A 20,850-nucleotide genomic window follows, 5' to 3' on the forward strand; every position below is an offset into this window, starting at 1 on the left:
GCTCGGTCCCAACCGAAGGCAAGTCCACCATGCTCTCCTCATGCTCCAGCGTGCCAAGTGTCAAAGCTTTGTGTTTTTTGGAAAATTTTTCAAATTGGCTACAATGGGATTTGAACTTGTCACATGAAGGATGCAAGTCGGATGCCCATGCCACCAAGCTGCACTGTTTCTTGCCAACCTATATCCAAATTATAATACATATAGTAACTTTTTATTATACTTATATTCAATTAATTTTAATTTTAAAGTCCCTCATTTTTAAATCAATTATATTTTATTTAACTATAAATTTTATTAATATATATATATATATTAAGATAAACAAAAAAAATTATTAATCACAAATTATTTTTTCTTTTCATGATTATATGATATCTATTAATATTATTTTTTTTAATAAATACTTGTAGTATATAATAATAAGTAAAGACTCACATGTAATTGTCTTCATATGAAGTTGATAGTTGAAAATCATTAGATGATATTTAGTTAAACTTATCAAATCATCTAACTATTTTTAAATATCAACTTCACATAAAAATTAACTGTATGTAAGTTTTTATTTATAATAATATAATAATACAATAAATATAAATTAATTAATAAAATATTAAAATTTAAAAATGATAACTATTTTTATAAAAACAAAATAAAAGTACTTATAATAAAGAAAAAATAATTAAATTTTACATAATTATTTAATTATACCGGGTTAACCGGTTCAACCAGTGACCCACCGGTTGAATCAGTAACCCAGTGATCCAGTAACTTCACCGGTTCGATCACCGGTTCGGTTCTGATAACTATGGTCGAAACACCAAAGTTGGCACATGTCGTTTGTAATGATCCTCTCTGAACTTCTCAATTTTTGATCTGAATGATGCAAACTTAGATCTAATCTTCACATCCTGAAGAGTGGTAACATTCTTAGTGCAATTTGAAATCTCCAATTTGCTAAGGCTAAGGGAAACCATTGCTTCAACAAACTAGTTGCTTTTCTAGTGTTATCATTGGATCTACAACAGTTCAGAACCTTCTCTAGTAAGTCAATTTTGCAGCTTGTAAGGATAGGACACCCTACTACAACTTGAGAAACTGATATATCCTTAGAAGTAAGAACTGAAAAAGAACAATGACTCAAGGTTTTGAAATTTCGCATTTGGAGACTTGAAGTTATATCCGAAATTTCGGATCAACTATGACCAATTTTCTTAAATTGGTTAATGCTATGATATTTTTAAGATCATATTTGTCTGCAGGCTTATTAGAATCGCCACATGACTGTGTGTCAAATTTCTGCATATTCCCTATTATACTTGGTACTTGTATAGTTGAATTTCTCATTTGAAGATCAAGGGTCTGCAAGTCTATTAGGTGCACCAAATAGCCTGACCCTGAATTAAGGACCCTGCATTTGTTGAAAAAGGACTTCATCATTCCCCATTCACTTAATTGCAGGGAAGTTCTCTTGTTTTACCTTTTCAACACACAATTCCTTTCATGACAAATTTTCGCTCTTTTCCACCTCCTGAATCATACCCCTCTCTACCAACTATTTCCCTTCCTTTCTCCATTTCTATAAATCTAACTAGGAAGAAATGCAAGGCCTCTTCCACAATTTTGTAGTACGTTTGGTTTCAAAACCATGTGCATATCCAATATCTATCTCTTTGGAGCAAAACCACTTAAACAAGTTGCAATACAATCTTGGTAGGCATGAATGCTTGTACATAATGGGAAAACAAAAGTTCACAAGGAACTGTTGAACTCACAGCAAGACAAAGAAACATCAAAGAAGAGAAGGAAACAAGATCACCCAGTTAAAATTCTAATGGTATTTTTGGGAGTAAAATGGGAAGATTTTAAATTAGATAATAAGATGGTTTGGCAACTAATATTTCTTTCTTCTCTTAACAATGTGAACATGAAGAGTAATCCACAATTCATTTCTGGTATGAGTTCTATGTACTAAAATTACTTAAAGGTCTAAATTGAGGGTATTTTTATTCTAGAACTACCAACTGTACCGTTTTTCAATAATGATGAGAAGATTTTGAAGCTTCAAAGGTAAACTCAAAACTAGCAAATTAATCTAAATTGTTAACAACTGCATTGAGATTGTCACTGGTTCATTTGATTTTTGGAAACTTCAACAGAGTGTCGAATCAAGCTTGTATCGAAAATAAATAGTGCAATACAATGCAAGCAACAAAGTGAAATCGAAATAAGATAAAGAAATAAAAAATAGAGTCGAAACTGTCTGAAATGCAAAGAAACTGAATAAAAATTGGGAATGAGTAAATTGAAATGAGAAATTTGAATAAATAAACAAACAACAAAGCAACTATAAAAAAAAAGAATAAATAATGAATCAAAACAACATAAATGAAAAAAATAGAATTAAATTGAGATTAGGAGAAATTAAATTACTGAATAAAAAGAAAAGAAAATACTAAATATTGGAAAAGAAAATAATAAAATGAACAAAGAAAGACAATTGATTTTAGACACTTACTTGCACTTGTACTTCATGATCTTTTGTTGCGTCACTGAAATTGGAAATTTTGCAGAGCTTCGTGTGACTGTGAAGTGTTTTGATTGAATTTCTTGAATTCTTCTAAATTTCTCTTATTTATAGACCACAAGAAATGAACTGTAGGATGCTCCTCTCTCGACACGATCTAGCTTCCCCTTTTTCTTAGGATCTTCATGACCCACGACCTTCTCTTGACAACAAATAATCTTGACTCCCAAGTCTAACATCTCACGTTCTCTCTTACCTTCATCTCCAAGTTCCACGTTCTATATAGTACTTCTGGATAACATCATGTGTGATGATCTCATTTCGACTTTAGAAGTTACTGACTTGACTTTCCTTCCATGATAAGTCGAACCCTTGTGCTAACATTCTTATGGAACAACCCATGTGTTATGATATTTTGGCCTACATATCATCGACTCTATTATTTATATGGGTCAAACGACATTCTATTTCACTATAGTCGAGTTATTCATGATGTCGAATTTTTATACTAACAGATTGTCCCTTAAAATTTGTCTTTTCAAAAAATGAAATGATAAGTTTTACTCAATCACATGACTTGCACGTGCCATTTTTTAAATTTCAAAATTTAGAAAAGACAGTTATGCAGAAACAAAATGATTCACACATTTCTCTAGAAAGACATAAGGTTTCCTATGGGCTTTAATGGGCCTTTTAATTTGAAAAACCCTTCATATTTCCTAAAGGTTTTATCTTTCACTTCCACTAATTTCATCATTCTTCAACATCCTTCATTTTCTCAAAGAACTTTCTCCTTTTCTTTGAAATTTCTTTCCTTCTTTTTTTATAGATTCTCAATCCGGTCTTCATTCTAGTAGCACTCTTGCTATTATTGTTGTCCCTTCTTCTTCTACTACCATTGCTGCCACCATCACCACCACTGTTTCTGTTACAACCTCAACCATCGGGACCGTCATATCGTCTTCTCTTCCTATTTTTACTACCGCTGCTGCTGCAGCTTCTGCTTTTGCACCAAGAGAATCCTCCACTGCTCATGTCTCACCCTCATAAGAAGAGGATGACGATGATGTTCAGGTTATAGAACCTTCTCTGGTGGCAATGTGTTACAGTTCTATAACGATGATAGTACTCTGTGAACTTCCAATCCTGATGTTGATACTATCGCACTCTGGAGGAGCCAAGTATTGCTTTCATTCAAGGTAAAAAAATGTCTTATATTCATATTTGGGGCCACTTTCAACTCAAGAACAGGTCAAATCTATCTCTTCTTTCTTTCCATCTTCCCTTGAACACCTTTTTCTTATTTTTTACAAAAATATTAGGGCTATCTATTTTGAAAAAATGTCTTATATTCCTTGGAGGTTGAGACTGTCTTCGACTTATAAACCTGTATGAAAGTAGTAGAAATTGTTTTTACTCTCAAATTAGTCACTTTTGACTTGTCTTATACTGCACCTTTTTTAGGGGCTAGTTTGTATTTTTAGTGTCCAGCTACTAATCACTTTTATTTTCTTTACGGAATGATGGGTCTGACCTTAATAAAAGTTTCTATTTTGACTGGCATTGCTCCTGATGAGGAGGATGCGTGCTGGGCTACTGAATACCCAAATGATATTTTCGACACCAATTTCGATTCGACTTCTATGTCAGATTTTATTCAAAATAACATAGGTTTTGAGGGTGACGCTGTTACTGATAGTGAGCACATAGCTTTTTCACTCTGTGGCTAAATACCTTTATCTTTTGTCTCAAATCGATTCAGATCCTAAAAAAACAATTATTTTTCACTAGCTATTATGTTCCATTGCAAAAAGTATGTCAACCTCTCTTCCTTAATTATGGGTCAATTATATGAAATACATACTTTCTCTAGTCATTAGCGAGATAATCCTTTGGTCCCCTTTGGGTTGTAAATCTATAATTGAAGGTTGTACTTGAGCCTCAATAAACAACTTCTTCTTCTGAAGTCTTAAAAGCTCAGCTTGATGGTATTCGACTTTCTTTTCTTTCTTGATCGAAACAAAAAAATGCCACCTATTGATACTTTTTGTTATTTTATTACTCTTCTTCTTGATATTAAAACTGATGATAACTCTTCTTATTACTCAAATCTCTTCACGGTCAAAAAGCGCTATTGGATATCTCCATTCTTTGATTAGTCTTAAGCATGAAAACCAACACATTGTTGACGAACTGTGGTTGAAAACATTAACCCTTCAAATCCTATCTGTGGTCTTTCACATGAGTCGACAATAGTTCTGAAAAAGAAATTAGTCACTTATTCTCCACAATATATGTCAAGGCAATTTGGCCTGGTACAAGCATTGCCTTCTCCCCTTTTTCTTGTCCCTAATGCACAGATGCTTCATTATGATGTGTTAAGTATGGAAGAATTTGATTAGATTTTGGATCTTAATCACCAAAAGGTGACCTCTCAATACTAAAAATGTGACCTCACGTTTTATTTTTTCTCGACACCTGCCTTCCACAATTAGTGGTTGAGCTATTATACTTTCATTACACCTCATCTGATTAAGCTCTTTTTAACTTGGTTATTCTCACTTCACAGACTACAAGAAAACTAAAGGTGAGCATATCGACAAAATTGTTAAGTTTAAAAAATATTATAAATATTTTTTCAACGAAGATTTAGAGTTATAGGAAAAAAAAGAAGAAAATATATTTTTATAAATGTCTCTATCATTATTTTAAGGCTTTGGTTCGAGATCCTTATGCTCAAAAAAGACATTTTATGCAAAAATTTAAATTTTTTTCTTTTTCTAATGTCCTCTTTAGTCTTGTTGGTCAACTTCCTAACCCATCTAAAGAAATTTTGGGAGTAAACTACCTACTTCAAAAGAAAGATCTTTGAACCCTAGACATAAACATAATTGGTGCCGTCTATTTCCAAAATTTTAGAGATAAAATTCATGGTCATACAAGGATCGGAAGATATTCTCTAAATATCATGTTTCCTTATAAAAAAATAGAGAAATAAAAATTACTAAAAAAAATAAATAGAGAAATAAAAAAAATTATCGGAACATCCAAAAATTTAAGACGTTGATCTTAAGTCTTGATACCTTAATTATTAAATAAATTATTCCAGACTTAAGTCCTTTAGTTTCTAATATCATATATACTTACTTATCTCGTTATTGTGATCATACACACTTAACTCGTTATTGACAATAAACTTTTTTTCCTGCAAAACAAGGAAATGATTTATCATGATATATAGTGAAAATATAATGTTGCAGAATAAAAGAGCATCATTGCAAATTAGCTAAAATGTTGTTACGGCCTGGCCCAGGCCACTCACGGGTCGACCCGACCCAAGCGATCGGGCATATGCAGCTCACTATGCGACCCGGACACGCGTCCCTGACAGCTCTCCACTGCAGATGTGAGGAAGCTTCGAGGAAGGTGGGCCTGTCCTTGTAGGGCTCACCCCTGACACGGTATAAATGGGGAAGGACCTGCCCTTCCCCCAAGGTACGTCACTTTGTCTACCTATCATATTCCCCACCTGCACACTAGCTGACTAGAGCGTCGGAGTGTCTTTGCAGGTGGCACCCCCTCCTTCCTTCCACAACGAGAGCTCGGCTACCCGGCAGATCCAAACCCGGAACGATCGCGATTGAAGCGTTATCCACCCTCAAATAACCACCTGACCTGTCCGGCAACCGACAACCGAACATTGGCGCCGTCTGTGGGGACCCGCCTAGATGGACGTTGTGCCAGGCCTTGGAGACCAAGGCCGAGGAGCCGGAGCAGAAGGGGCGGCCTCCGTCACCTCACTAAGAGGATGGCGAAGGTCCCCCGACAACACACTGAACCACACACAAGGACGCGACCCTTCGGGGGAACGGGCGGCGACAGTGCCATAATAATGTAGGAGCTACGTCACAGGGTCCAGAACCTGGAGCGGCAACTAGCCGACCAGGAGCACGACGGACGAACTACCGATCCCAGCTACACCCCATCCCCTGAGAGCCAAGAGAGAGACTCCCACCGAAGCCATCTGCGACGCGCCTCCGCATCCCGAACGGAAGCGGAGAGCACCCGTGAAGAGTCTCCCATCCCGAGAAGACGAAATGACACGATCATCTACTCTCGAGGCAAAGAAACGCGCCGCACAGCACGAGATCGAGAAGACGGGGAAGGGAGGTCCGAGAGGAAACGACAACCTGTGATAATGGGCGCCACCCCATTCCACCGATCCATCCTCGAAGTCCGGTTGCCGAAGCACTTCGACAAACCAACGGACATGAGGTACGACGGAACTCAAGACCCTCTAGAACACCTCACGCCCTTCGAAGCAAGGATGAATCTAGAAGGAGTGGGGGACGAGGTGAGGTGCCGAGCCTTCCCGGTAACCCTGGCAGGACCCGCGATCAGATGGTTTAATGGCCTCCCGCAGGGGTCCATCCACGGGTTTTCGGACATCAGTCGTGCATTCCTGGCCCAGTTTACAACACGAATAGCAAAGGCAAAGCACCCGATCAACCTCCTGGGGGTAACCCAGAGACAGGGAGAGCCGACCAGGAAATACCTGGATCGGTTCAACGACGAATGCTTGGAAATCGACGGCCTAACCGACTCGGTGGCCAGCCTCTGCCTGACGAATGGCCTCCTCAACGAGAACTTTCGAAAACACCTTACCACGAAACCAGTTTGGACGATGCACGAGATCCAAACAGTAGCCAAGGAGTATATAAACGATGAGGAAGTCAGCCAAGTTGTGGCTGCCAATAAACGGCAGTCCGGCTACAGCCAACCTCGGCAACAAGGTAACGGAGAAAGACTAAGGGAACAAGCCAAGGAAGGAGCTCCGAGCAAGGCACCCAGGCCATTCCCCCGGGTCGGGAAATTTACCAACTACACTCTGCTCACTTTTTCCATCATGGAAGTTTATCAACAAATAGCTGAGAAAGGAATCCTGCCGAAGCCCCGGCCACTCAAGGACCGTACGGGAGGAAACAAGAACTTCTATTGTGACTACCACAAAGGCTATGGTCACCAAACACAGGACTGCTTTGACCTGAAGGATGCACTAGAACAAGCAATAAGGGAAGGTAAGCTAGCAGAATTCTCCCATCTTATAAGGGAGCCGAGGAGGCGTTATCGCGACCAAGACGAAGAAGGCAAAACCCGTTCGGCAAAGCAGCGACAAGAGCCAGAAGACAAAGATCACGGACTCACCGTGATCAACGTGGTGACGGCCAAAAACGCCGCGCCGAGGTCACGATCCGCGAACAAAAAAGATGCTAAGGTCTTGGCAGTCTCCTCCTCGTTGTCGCAAAACTCTAAGAAGCCTCCCTCCATTTCTTTCGGCCCGGAAGACCAATGGTTCAACGACGCCCCAGAAAACCCACCCATGGTCATCACGGCTAGAGTGGGAACCGATCTAGTCAAACGAATCCTTGTCGACACGGGGGCTGACTCAAACATCATGTTCCGCAACGTATTTGACGCACTGGGGCTAAGGGACGCCGACCTGACGACTCACCAGCACGGGGTCATTGGGTTGGGCGACCACTTCATCAAACCTGATGGGGTAATATCCCTGCCGATCTCAGTGGGACAGAATCAAGGCCGAAGATCGGCGATGGCCGAGTTCGTGATCCTCCGAGATTCCACCGCCTACAATATCATTTTGGGAAGGAAGACGATTAACGATGTTGAAGCAATAATCAACACGAAGCTGCTAGTCATGAAGTTCGTTACCAATGAAGGTTCTATCGGGTCCATAAGAGGAGACCTTGAGACGGCAATCGCTTGCGACAATGCCAGCCTCTCCTTAAGGAAGAAATCCAAAGAGGCGTCCGGTGTGTTCCTAGCTAACCTGGACGCCAGAGTAGACGACAAACCCAGACCGGAACCAGAAGGGGACTTGGAAAAATTCAGGATCGGTGACACGGAGGAAAAATTCACGTTCATCAACAAGAATCTCCCGCATGAGTTGAAGGAGCCCTTGGTCGAAATGATAAGGGCCAATAGGGATTTGTTTGCCTGGACACCGGCCGACATGCCGGGCATAGACCCTAAAATTATGTCACACCACCTGGCCGTCAAGTCGGAAGCACGCCCGGTAGCCCAATGAAGGAGGAAGATGTCGCGCGAGAGGGCGGAGGAGGTGGCCAGGCAGACAGCCAGCCTTCTAGAGGCAGGTTTGATACGAGAAATAGACTACTCGACATGGCTCTCGAATGTAGTTCTAGTAAAAATGCACAACGGCAAATGGAGAATGTGCGTAGACTACTCTGACCTTAACAAGGCATGCCCCAAGGACTGTTTCCCCCTCCCTAACATAGACGCGCTCGTCAATGCCGCGGCGGGCTACCGTTATCTGAGCTTCATGGACGCCTACTCCGGCTACAACCAGATACCGATGCACCGCCCAGACGAAGACAAGACGGCGTTCATAACGCCGGGAGGAACCTTCTGTTATAAGGTGATGCCATTCGGCCTAAAAAACGCAGGGGCAACATATCAAAGGCTGATGAACAGGATATTCCACGACCTCATAGGCAAGACAGTGGAAGTCTATGTGGATGAGATCCTCGCAAAAACGACGCAACCCGACGACCTCCTGAATGACCTGGCAAGTGTGTTCGCGTCTCTCCGACGACACGGCATGAGGCTGAACCCCCTCAAATGCACCTTCGCCATGGAGGCTGGAAAGTTCCTAGGATTCATGATAACTCAGAGAGGGGTAGAAGCCAACCCAGAGAAATGCCAAGCGATAATCCAGATGAAAAGCCCAGGTTGTATCAAGGACGTCCAAAGGTTGGCAGGGCGGCTGACCTCGTTATCCCGGTTTCTTGGAGCGTCGGCAACAAAGGCCCTACCGTTCTTTAACCTCATGAGGAAAGGGATAGCATTCGAATGGACACCCGCATGCGAGGAAGCCTTTATGCACTTCAAGGAAATCCTGGCGGCACCCCCTGTGCTCGGGAAGCCAAAGGACGGGGAGCCGTTATATCTATACCTCGCCATAACAAGAGAAGCCTTGGCCGCAGTCCTAGTGCGAGAAGAAGGGAGGGCTCAACAACCAATCTACTTCGTTAGCATAGCCCTGCAAGGGGCAGAATTAAGGTACAGTGGTGGACAAAATTGTGATCACATCAATGTAGTATTCTTTGTTGTTATATGGAATCATTATTGTGGCTCTTGGCTATGTGTGGACACAACTCCGTTCAACTTAACCAGCAAGTGTACTGGGTCATCCAAGTAATACCTTATGTTAGTAAGGGTCGATCCTACAGAGATTGTTGGTATGAAGCAAGCTATGGTCACCTTGTAAATCTCAGTTAGGCAGATTAAATTGGCTTATGATGAGTTTCGAAAATTAATAAATAAATAGAAAATAAAAAGGGATAGAAAATGTAAAGCAATAGTGGGAATTTCAGATAAGTGTGTGAAGATGCTGTGCTCCTCTCGTATCTCTATTTTCTTATTACATTCATCCAATCCTTCTTACTCCTTTCCATGGCAAGCTGTATGTAGGGCATCACCGTTGTCAATGGCTACATCCCATCCTCTCAGTGAAAATGTTCCTATGCTCTGTCACAGCACGGCTAATCATCTGTCGGTTCTCAATCAGGTTGGAATAGAATCCCTTGATTCTTTTGCGCTTGTCATCACACCCAGCCTTCAGGAGTTTGAAGCTCGTCACAGTCATTCAATCCCAGAATCCTACTCGGAATACCGTAGACAAGGTTTAGACTTTCCGGATCCTCATGAATGCCACCATCTATCTAGCTTATACCACGAAGATTCTGTTGGGGAATCTAAGAGATATGCGCCCGGCCTAGAGTAGAACGAAAGTGGTTGTCAATCACGCGCGTTCATAGGTGAGAATGATGATGAGTGTCACGGATCATCACATTCATCAAAGTTAAGTGTAACGTATATCTTGGAATAAGGATAGAAGAGAATTGAATAGAAAGTATTAATAATTGTATTGAAACTTGAGGTACAGCAGAGCTCCACACCCTTAATCTATGGTGTGCAGAAACTCCACCGTTGAAAATACATAAGTAAAAGGTTCAGGCATGGCCGAATGGCCAGCCCCCATGGTCTAAGGACTAGGCGTCCAGAGATCTGATTCTAAGATCTAAAGTGATCAAAAGATGTCTAATACAATAGTTAAATGTCCTATATATACTAGACTAGCTACTAGGGTTTACATGAGTAAGTATTTGATGCATAAATCCACTTCCGGGGACCACTTGGTGTATGTTTGGGCTGATCTTGATCTATCCACGAGCTGAGGCTTTTCTTGGAGTTGAACTCCAAGTTATAACGTGTTTTGGGCGTTCAACTCCGGATCATGACGTGTTTCTGGCGTTTAACTCCAACACATGTACTTGGCGTTCAACGCCAAGTTACGTCGTCAATTCCCGAATAAAGTATGGACTATTATATATTGCTGGAAAGCTCTGGATGTCCACTTTCCAACGCCGTTGAGAGCGCGCCATTTGGAGTTCTGTAGCTCCAGAAAATCCATTTCGAGTGCAGGGAGGTCAGATTCCAACAGCATCAGCAGTCCTTTTGTCAGCCTTTTTCAGAGTTTTGCTCAAATCCCTCAATTTCAGCCAGAATTTACCTGAAATCACAGAAAAATACACAAACTCATAGTAAAGTCCAAAAATGTGGATTTAACATAAAAACTAATGAAAACATCCCTAAAAGTAGCTTGAACTTACTAAAAACTACCTAAAAACAATGCCAAAAAGCGTATAAATTATCCGCTCATCATACAACAAACTGGAAAAGCTAGCTCTAGCACTCTTGACCTCCTCACGGAGGTTAAAGCAATACTTCCAAGGTCACCAGGTTGTCGTAAGAACGGACCAGGGAATCCGACAAGTACTCCAAAAATCCGATTTGGCGGGAAGGATGATGACTTGGTCCATTGAACTTTCCCAATACGACATACGATACGAACCCCGGCAAGCCATCAAGGCGCAAGCGATGGCAGATTTTTTAGTAGAAGTAATGGGAGAACCAACCGAAGAAACGAGCACATGGTGGAAGCTCCACGTGGACGGAGCCTCCAACCAGACGTCTGGGGGTGCCGGGATCATCCTGGAAAGCCCAGTTGGAGTCGTATACGAGCAGTCGATCAGGTTCGAATTCCCCATTTCAAACAACCAAGCAGAATACGAAGCCCTCAAAAGGGGCTTAACCCTAGTAGCGGAAGTCGGAGCAACAAGGCTGGAAATATGCAACGATTCACAGGTCGTCACCTCCTAGGTAAATGGAAACTATCAAGCCAGAGACTCATTATTACAAAAGTACTTGGAAAAAGTCAAGAACTTAAGCCAAAAGTTTGAGGAGGTCACGGTCCACCACGTTCCCAGGGAAAGGAACACACGGGCAGATCTCCTATCAAAATTGGCCAGCACAAAACCGGGAGAAGGCAACCGGTCCCTCATCCAGGGCATGACGAGGGAGCCGGCGGTCACCCTGCATCTGTCAAGGCTGGGCTCTTCATGGCTAGACCCATCACAAGCTTCCTAGAAAATGGCAAACTCCCTGAAGATGAAAAGGCCACCGCGAAACTGAGGAGGGAAGCAGCCAAATACGCGGTCATTCAAGGACAGCTATTCAAGAAGGGGCTCAACCAGTCCCTACTGAAGTGTTTACACCCCGACCAAACGGACTACGTCCTCAGGGAAGTCCATTTAGGCTACTGCGGACACCACATAGGAGGCAAAGCCCTAGCAAGAAAGTTAATCCGAGCTGGATACTATTGGCCGTCAATGATGGCAGACTCTAAAGAATTCGTCAGAAAATGTGTCAAGTGTCAAGAGAACGCCAATTTCCATAGGGCACCGGCCTCCGAGTTAAGCCTGTTAACGTCCTCCCGGCCATTCTCGCAGTGGGGAGTCGATCTCTTGGGGCCCTTCCCAGTCGGTCCTGGGCAAGTCAAGTATCTCATAGTCGCCATCGATTACTACACCAAATGGATAGAAGTCGAGCCGCTGGCCAGCATATCTTCATCCAATTGCAGGAAATTCATGTGGAGGGTGATAACGTGATTCGGAATTCCAGAAGTCATTATCTCGGACAATGGCACGCAGTTTACCGACAAGAAGTTCATGGAATTCCTCACCGGCTTGGGTATAAGACAGAAGTTTTCCTCGGTAGAGCACCCCCAGACAAACGGACAGGCAGAATCCGCGAACAAGATTATCCTGTTAGGGCTGAAGAAGCGATTGGATAATAAAAAAGGTGCTTGGGCCGACGAACTAGCCTCGGTCCTCTGGTCTTACCGAACAACCGAACAGTCTTCCACTAAGGAAACTCCTTTCCAACTGACATACGAGTTAGATGCGGTAATACCCGTGGAGATCGGGGAACCGAGCCCTCGTCTACTTTTAAAAGGAGTGGAGGAAGCCGTGGAGAAGGACCTAATAGATGAAGCAAGAGAAATGGCCCATTTGACGGAAACAGCGCTGAAACAAAGAATGGCCCTGCGCTACAACACCAAAGTGCTCAAAAGGGAGTTTGAGCCAAACGACCTCGTCCTAAGGCGTAACGACATCGGCTTACCGACCCCTGGAGTAGGCAAGCTAGCGGCAAACTGGGAAGGTCCCTATAGAATAAAAAAAGTGATGGGCAAGGGCGCTTTCAAGTTAGAAAGGCTCAATGGCAAGGAAGTCCCGAGAACATGAAACGCGGACAACCTGAGAAGATTCTACTCCTAGCACATGAGGCGACATACCGACCAATCGAGCTAAGTATTAATTCGTAGATTTGTACTTTTCGTTATGTCCTATGGGCCTTTTATGCAATTACCGAATAAGATATACTTGTGCAAATTTTCTCTCCTTTGTTTTGTTCGCCTTTTCTGGACAACCCACTACGCAAGCGAATTCATTACAAACCGACAACGATGTGCGGCCTCGGGACTGATAACCCCGGGAGCCCATCAATAACGACAATAGCAAAACGGCTACACCAAAAAGCCATGACCCAGCCCAATCGGGATATCATCAACATGGCAAAATGAACAACAACCACAAGTCAATAACGGCTAATATAAATGATAACACGACCAGTGGTGGACGAAATTGTGATCCATATTCTTTTGTACTTGTATGAAATCATTATTGGGGCACCAGTTGAATTCACAATTCCGTTCAACTAACCAGCAAGTGTACTGGGTCGTCCAAGTAATACCTTACGTGAGTAAGGGTCGATCCCACAGAGATTGTTGGTATGAAGCAAGCTATGGTTACCTTGTAAATCTCAGTTAGGCAGATTAAATTGGTTTATGGTTTTGAAAATTAATAATAAAAAGAAAATAAAAGGGATAGAAATACTTATGTAAATCAATAGTGAGAATTTTAGATAGGTGTATGGAGATGCTGTGCTCCTCTTGAAACTCTGCTTCACTACTCACTCTTCCTTCAATCCTTCTTACTCCTTTCCATGGCAAGCTGTATGTAGGGCATCACCATCATCGGTGGCTACTTTCAATCCTCTCGGGAAAATGGTCCTATGCGCTGTCACTGCACGGCTAATCGTCTGGAGGCATCACCCTTGGTTGATGGCTACATCCCGTCCTCTCAGTGAAAACGTTCCTATGCTCTGTCACAGCATGGCTAATCATCTGTCGGTTCTCAATCAGGTTGGAATAGAATCCATTGATTCTTTTGCGTTTGTCACTAACGCCCAGCCTTCAGGAGTTTGAAGCTCGTCACAGTCATTCAATACCGGAATCCTACTCGGAATACCACAGACAAGGTTAGACTTTTTGGATTCCCAGGATCCTACTCGGAATACCACAGACAAGGTTAGACTTTCCGGATCCTCATGAATGCCGCCATCTATCTAGCTTATACCACGAAGATTCTGTTGGGGAATCTAAGAGATATGCGCCCGGCCTAAGGTAGAACGGAAGTGGTTGTCAATCACGCGCGTTCATAAGTGAGAATGATGATGAGTGTCACGGATCATCACATTCATCAAGTTAAGTATAACGTATATCTTGGAATAAGAATAAAAGAGAATTGAATAAAAAGTAATAGTGATTGTATTGAAACGTGAGGTACAGCAGAGCTCCACACCCTTAATCTATGGTGTGCAGAAACTCCACTGTTGAAAATACATAAGTAAAAGGTTCAGGCATGGCCGAATGGCCAGCCCCCTTGAGTGATCAAGAGACCGAATAATCAAAGGCTAAACAGTCAAGAGATTAAACTGTCAAAAGATGTCTAATACAATAGTAACTTATCCTATTTATACTAGACTAGCTACTAGGGTTTACATGAGTAAGTAATTGATGCATAAATTCACTTCCGGGGCTCACTTGGTGTATGCTTGGGCTGAGCTTGATCTATCCACGAGCTGAGGCTTTTCTTGGAGTTGAACTCCAAGTTATGACGTGTTTTGGGCGTTCAACTCCGGATCATGACGTTTTTCTGGCGTTTAACTCCAGACAGCAGCATGTACTTGGCGTTCAACGCCAAGTTACGTCATCAATTTCCGAACAAAGTATAGACTATTATATATTGCTGGAAAGCTCTGGATGTCTACTTTCCAACGCCGTTGAGAGCGCGCCATTTGGAGTTCTGTAGCTCCAGAAAATCCATTTCGAGTGCAGGGAGGTCAGATTCCAATAGCATCAGCAGTCCTTTTGTCAGCCTTTTTCAGAGTTTTGCTCAAGTCCCTCAATTTCAGCCAGAATTTACCTGAAATCACAGAAAAACACACAAACTCATAGTAAAGTCCAGAAATGTGAATTTAACATAAAAACTAATGAAAACATCCCTAAAAGTAGCTCAAACTTACTAAAAACTACCTAAAACAATGCCAAAAAGCGTATAAATTATCCGCTCATCACAACACCAAACTTAAATTGTTGCTTGTCCCCAAGCAACTGAAAATAAATTAGGATAAAAAGAACAGAATATACTATAAATTCCAGAATATCAATGAATATTAATTCTAATTAGATGAGCGGGACTTGTAGCTTTTTGCTTCTGAACAGTTTTGGCATCTCACTTTTTCCTTTGAAGTTCAGAGTGATTGGCGTCTCTGGGAACTTAGAATTTTGGATAGTGTTATTGACTTTCCTAGTTAAGCATGTTGATTCTTGAACACAGCTACTTATGAGTCTTGGCCGTGGCCCTAATCACTTTGTTTTCCAGTATTACCACCGGATACATAAATGCCACAGACACATAACTGGGTGAACCTTTTCAGATTGTGACTTAGCTTTGCTAAAGTCCCCAGTTAGAGGTGTCCAGAGCTCTTAAGCACACTCTTTTTGCTTTGGATCACGACTTTAACCACTCAGTCTCAAGCTTTTCACTTGGACCTTCATGACACAAGCACATGGTTAGGGACAGCTTGATTTAGCCGCTTAGGCCTGGATTTAATTTCCTTGGGCCCTCCTATCCATTGATGCTCAAAGCCTTGGATCCGTTTTACCCTTGCCTTTTGGTTTTAAGGGCTATGGCCTTTTCTGCTTGCTTTTTCTTTTTCCTTCTATTTTTTCGCCATTTTTTTTCTTTTTTTTTCACAAGCTTTTGCTTTTCACTGCTTTTTCTTGCTTCAAGAATCAATTTCATGATTTTTCAGATCATCAATAACATTTCTCTTTGTTCATCATTCTTTCAAGAGCCAACAGTTTTAACACTCATAAACAACAATATCAAAAGACATATGCACTGTTCAGTCATTCATTCAGAAAACAAAAAGTATTGTCACCACATCAATATAATTAAATTAAATTCAAGGATAAATTCGAAATTCATGTACTTCTTGTTCTTTTGAATTAAAACATTTTTTTTTCATTTAAGAGAGGTGAAGGATTAATGGATTTTATTCATAGCTTTAAGGCATGGTTACATACTAATGATCATGAAGTAGAGACACAAAACATAGATAAACACAACATTAAAAACCGAAAAACAGAAAGAAATAAAGAACAAGGAATGAATCCACCTTTAGTGGCGTCTTCTTCTTGAAGGACCAACAATGTCCTTAAGCTCTTCTATGTCCCTTCCTTGCCTTTGTTGCTCCTCCCTCATTGCTCTTTGATCTTCTCTTATTTCATGGAGAATGATGGAGTGCTCATGATGTTCCACCCTTAATTGTTCCACATTGTGGCTCAAATCTTCTAAGGAGGTATTGAGTTGCTCCCAATAGTTGTTAGGAGGAAAGTGCATCCCTTGAGGCATCTCTGGGATTTGTTGATGATGAGCTTCCTCATGCACCTCTTGAGGACCGTGAATGGTCTCTCTTGCTTGCTCCATCCTCTTCTTGGTGATGGGCTTATCCTCTTCAATGGGGATATCTCCTTCTATGATAACTCCAGCTGAGTAACACAGATGGCAAATAAGGTGAGGGAAAGCTAGCCTTGCCATGGTAGAGGACTTGTCGGCTATTTTGTAGAGTTCATTAGAGATGACCTCATGAACTTCTACTTCCTCTCCATTCATGATGCTATGAATCATGATGGCCCGATCCACAGTAACTTCAGATCGGTTGCTAGTAGGAATGATGGAGCGTTGAATGAACTCCAACCATCCTCTAGCCACAGGCTTGAGATCCAGTCTTCTTAGTTGAACTGGCTTGCCTTTGGAATCTATTCTCCATTGAGCTCCTTCCACACATATGTCCATTAGGACTTGGTCCAACCTTTGATTAAAGTTGACCCTTCTAGTGTAGGGGCGTTCATCTCCTTGCATCATGGGTAAGTGAAACGCCAACCTCACATTTTCCGGACTAAAATCTAAGTATTTCCCCCGAACCATTGTGAGATAGTTCTTTGGATTCGGGTTCATACTTTGATCATGGTTCCTAGTGATCCATGCATTGGCATAGAACTCTTGAACCATTAAAATTCTGACTTGTTGCATGGGGTTGGTTAGGACTTCCCAACCTCTTCTTCGGATTTTATGTCGGATCTCCGGATACTCATTCTTCTTGAGCTTGAAAGGGACCTCAGGGATCACCTTTTTCTTTGCCACAACATCATAGAAGTGGTCTTGATGGCTCTTGGAGATGAATCTTTCCATCTCCCATGACTCGGAGGTGGAAGCTTTTGTCTTTCCTTTTCCTTTTCTAGAGGATACTCCGGCCTTAGGTGCCATTGATGGTAATGGAAAACAAAAAGCTTATGCTTTTACCACACCAAACTTAAAATATTGCTCGTCCTCGAGCAAGAGAAGAAAGAAGAGAAGAAGAAGAAGAAAAAAATATGGTAGAGAGGGAGAGATGTAGGTTCGGCTAGGTGGGAAAAGAGGGGTTTGTGTTGTGTGAAAATGAAGGAGAATGGAAGGGTATTTATAGGGAGAAGGGAGGGTGTATGTTCGGCCATTTTGGGTGGGAATGGGTGGGAAATTGATTTTGAAATTTTGAAGGTAGGTGGGGTTTATGGGGAAGAGTGGATGGATGTGAGTGGTGAAGGTGTTGATTGGGAAGAGGAATTGAGGTGATTGGTGAAAGTTGTTGGGAAGTGTGACATGGGGAATAGGAGAGTGTGATTAGGATTAGAAGGTAAGGTGGGAATATAGTAGGTGGGGATCCTGTGGGGTCCACAGATCCTGAGGTGATCCTGTGGGGTCCACAGGATCCTAAGGTGTCAAGGAATTCCATCCCTGCACCAAATAGGCATGCAAAATGCCTTTGCACACCATTCTGGCGTTTAAACGCCCATTGGTGCACGTTCTGGGCGTTCAACGCCCATGTAAAGCATGTTTCTGGCGTTGAACGCCAGTTTCATGCTTGTTACTGGCGTTCAGCGCCAGCTTTTCTTCTCTGGGCACATTTCTAGCGTTCAGCGCCAGAATGTTGCTTGTTTCTGGCGTTCAGCGCCAAAATGATGCTCTGTTCTGGCGTTGAACGCCAGCCAGATGCATCTTACTGGCGTTGAACGCCAGTCTGTGCGTCCTCCAGGGTGTGAAAATTTTTTTCTTCTGTTTTTGACTCTGTTTTTAATTTTTTTTTATTTTTTCGTGACTCCTCATGATCATGTACCTAATAAAATACAAAAGAACAATAAAATAAAAATTAGATAAATAAAATTGGGTTGCCTCCCAACAAGCACTTCTTTAATGTCAATAGCTTGACAGTGGCTCTCATTGAGCCACAAGGTGATCAGGTCAATGTTGTATAGTCCCAACACCAAACTTAGAGTTTGGGTATGGGGTCTTAACACCAAACTTAGAGTTTGGTTGTGGCCTCACAACACCAAACTTAGAGTTTGACTGTGTGGGCTCTTCTTGACTCTGAACTGAGAGAAGCTCTTTATGCTTACTCTCTTTTGTCACAGAGGGATGGCCATGTGCTTTAAACATAAGGTAGTCCCCATTCAATTGAAGGACTAATTCACCTCTGTTGACATCTATCACAGCTTCTGCTGTGGCTAGGAAAGGTCTTCCAAGGATGATGCAATCATCCTCTTCCTTCCTAATGTCTAAGATTATGAAATCAGCAAGGATGTAAAGGCCTTCAACCTTAACTAACACATCCTCTACTATTCCATAAGCTTGTCTTAAGGACTTGTCTGCCAATTGTAATGAGAACAGGGCAGGTTGTACCTCAATGATCCCCAGCTTCTCCATCACAGAGAGTGGCATAAGATTTATCCCTGACCCCAGATCACACAGAGCCTTTTCAAAGGTCATGGTGCCTATGGTACAAGGTATTAAGAACTTGCCAGGATCTTGTTTCTTTTGAGGTAGAATTTGCTGAATCCAGGTATCCAGTTCACTAATGAGCAAGGGAGGTTCACTTTCCCAAGTCTCATTACCAAACAACTTGGCATTCAGCTTCATGATAGCTCCTAAATATTGAGCAACTTGCTCTCCAGTCACATCTTCATCCTCTTCAGAGGATGAATAGTCTTCAGAGCTCATGAATGGCAGAAGGAGATTAAATGGAATTTCTATGGTCTCTATGTGAGCCTCAGATTCCTCTGGATCCTTAATAGGAAACTCCTTCTTGCTTGAGGGACGTCCCAGGAGGTCTTCCTCACTAGGATTTTCGTCCTCCTCCTCCCTTGTGTATTCGGCCATATTGACTATGTCAATGGCCTTGCACTCTCCTTTTGGATTCTCTTCTGTATTGCTAGGGAGAATACTGGGAGGAGTTTCAATGACTTTCTTACTCAGCTGGCCTACTTGTGCCTCCAAATTTCTAATGGAGGATCTTGTTTCATTCATGAAACTGAAAGTGGCCTTTGACAGATCAGAGACTAGATTGGCTAAATTAGAAGTGTTTTGTTCAGAATTCTCTATCTGTTGCTGAGACGATGATGGATATGGCTTGCTATTGCTTAGCCTATTGCGTCCACCATTATTAAAGCCTTGTTGAGGCTTTTGTTGATCCTTCCATGAGAAATTTGGATGATTTCTCCATGATGAGTTATAGGTGTTTCCATAAGGTTCACCCATGTAATTAACCTCTGCCATGGCAGTGTTCTCAGGATCATAAGCTTCTTCAGAAGCTGCCTCTCTAGTACTGTTAGATACATGTTGCCATCCATTCAGATTTTGAGAGATCATGTTGACCTGTTGAGTCAACCCTTTGTTCTGAGCCAATATGGCATTCAGAGCATCTATTTCAAGAACTCCTTTCTTCTGAGGTATCCCATTATTCACGGAATTCCTCTCAGAGGTGTACATAAATTGGTTGTTTGCAACCATGTCAATGAGTTCTTGAGCCTCTTCAGGCGTCTTCTTTAGGTGAATAGATCCACCTGCAGAATGATCCAATGACATTTTCGAAAATTCAGAGAGACCATAATAGAATATATCTAATATGGTCCATTCTGAAAACATGTCAGATGGACATCTTTTGGTCAGCTGCTTGTATCTTTCCCAAGCTTCATAGAAGGATTCACCATCTTTTTGTTTGAAGGTTTGAACATCCACTCTTAGCTTGCTCAGCTTTTGAGGAGGAAAGAATTTATCTAAGAAGGATGTGACCAGCTTATCCCAGGAGTCCAGGCTATCCTTAGGTTGCGAATCCAACCATATTCTAGCACTATCTCTTACAGCAAAAGGGAAAAGCATGAGTCTGTAGACTTCAGGATCAACTCCATTCGTCTTTACAGTCTCACAGATCTGCAAGAACTCAGTTAAAAACTGATAAGGATCTTCAGATGGAAGTCCATAAAACTTGCAGTTTTGTTGCATTAAAGCAACTAGTTGAGGCTTCAGCTCAAAGTTATTGGCTCCAATGGCAGGAATGGAGATGCTTCTTCCATCAAATTTGGACATTGGCTTTGTGAAGTCACCAAGCATTCTCCTTGCATTATTATTATTTTCGGCTGCCATCTCCTTCTCTTGTTCGAA

General features: G+C 41.9%; 2 protein-coding genes and 1 non-coding gene across 3 annotated transcripts; all 3 read left to right on the forward strand.

The window, feature by feature from the left end:
- The first annotated feature begins 9,164 nt into the window (after positions 1-9,164).
- Positions 9,165-12,576, forward strand: LOC140183451 (uncharacterized). The gene is made up of 2 exons (XM_072231898.1): positions 9,165-9,625; positions 11,955-12,576. Exons 1-2 carry the CDS (start codon positions 9,165-9,167, stop codon positions 12,574-12,576), a joined length of 1,083 nt encoding a protein of 360 aa, XP_072087999.1.
- Positions 12,577-12,636: 60 nt separating this feature from the next.
- On the forward strand, positions 12,637-13,212 carry LOC112776431 (uncharacterized). Its single transcript, XM_025820595.1, has one exon. The coding sequence runs from the start codon at positions 12,637-12,639 to the stop codon at positions 13,210-13,212; it is 576 nt and encodes a 191-aa protein (XP_025676380.1).
- A 7,120-nt stretch (positions 13,213-20,332) lies between these two features.
- LOC112793356 (small nucleolar RNA R71) lies at positions 20,333-20,436 on the forward strand. The gene has a single exon (XR_003198052.1). It is a non-coding gene; the product is annotated as a small nucleolar RNA R71 (small nucleolar RNA).
- The last annotated feature ends 414 nt before the right edge of the window (positions 20,437-20,850 follow it).

This window comes from Arachis hypogaea, chromosome 3, assembly GCF_003086295.3.
Source record: "Arachis hypogaea cultivar Tifrunner chromosome 3, arahy.Tifrunner.gnm2.J5K5, whole genome shotgun sequence".
Taxonomy (NCBI): domain Eukaryota; kingdom Viridiplantae; phylum Streptophyta; class Magnoliopsida; order Fabales; family Fabaceae; genus Arachis; species Arachis hypogaea.

Excerpts from the sequence above, each read along its gene's own strand:
- LOC112776431 (XM_025820595.1), top strand. The coding sequence starts at position 12,637 with ATGGAATTCCTCACCGGCTTGGGTATAAGACAGAAGTTTTCCTCGGTA.
- LOC140183451 (XM_072231898.1), top strand. The coding sequence starts at position 9,165 with ATGAGGCTGAACCCCCTCAAATGCACCTTCGCCATGGAGGCTGGAAAG. Across the intron at positions 9,626-11,954 it reads CTGCAAGGGGCAGAATTAAG|GCAACCGGTCCCTCATCCAG; the intron begins GTACAGTGGTGG and ends AACCGGGAGAAG.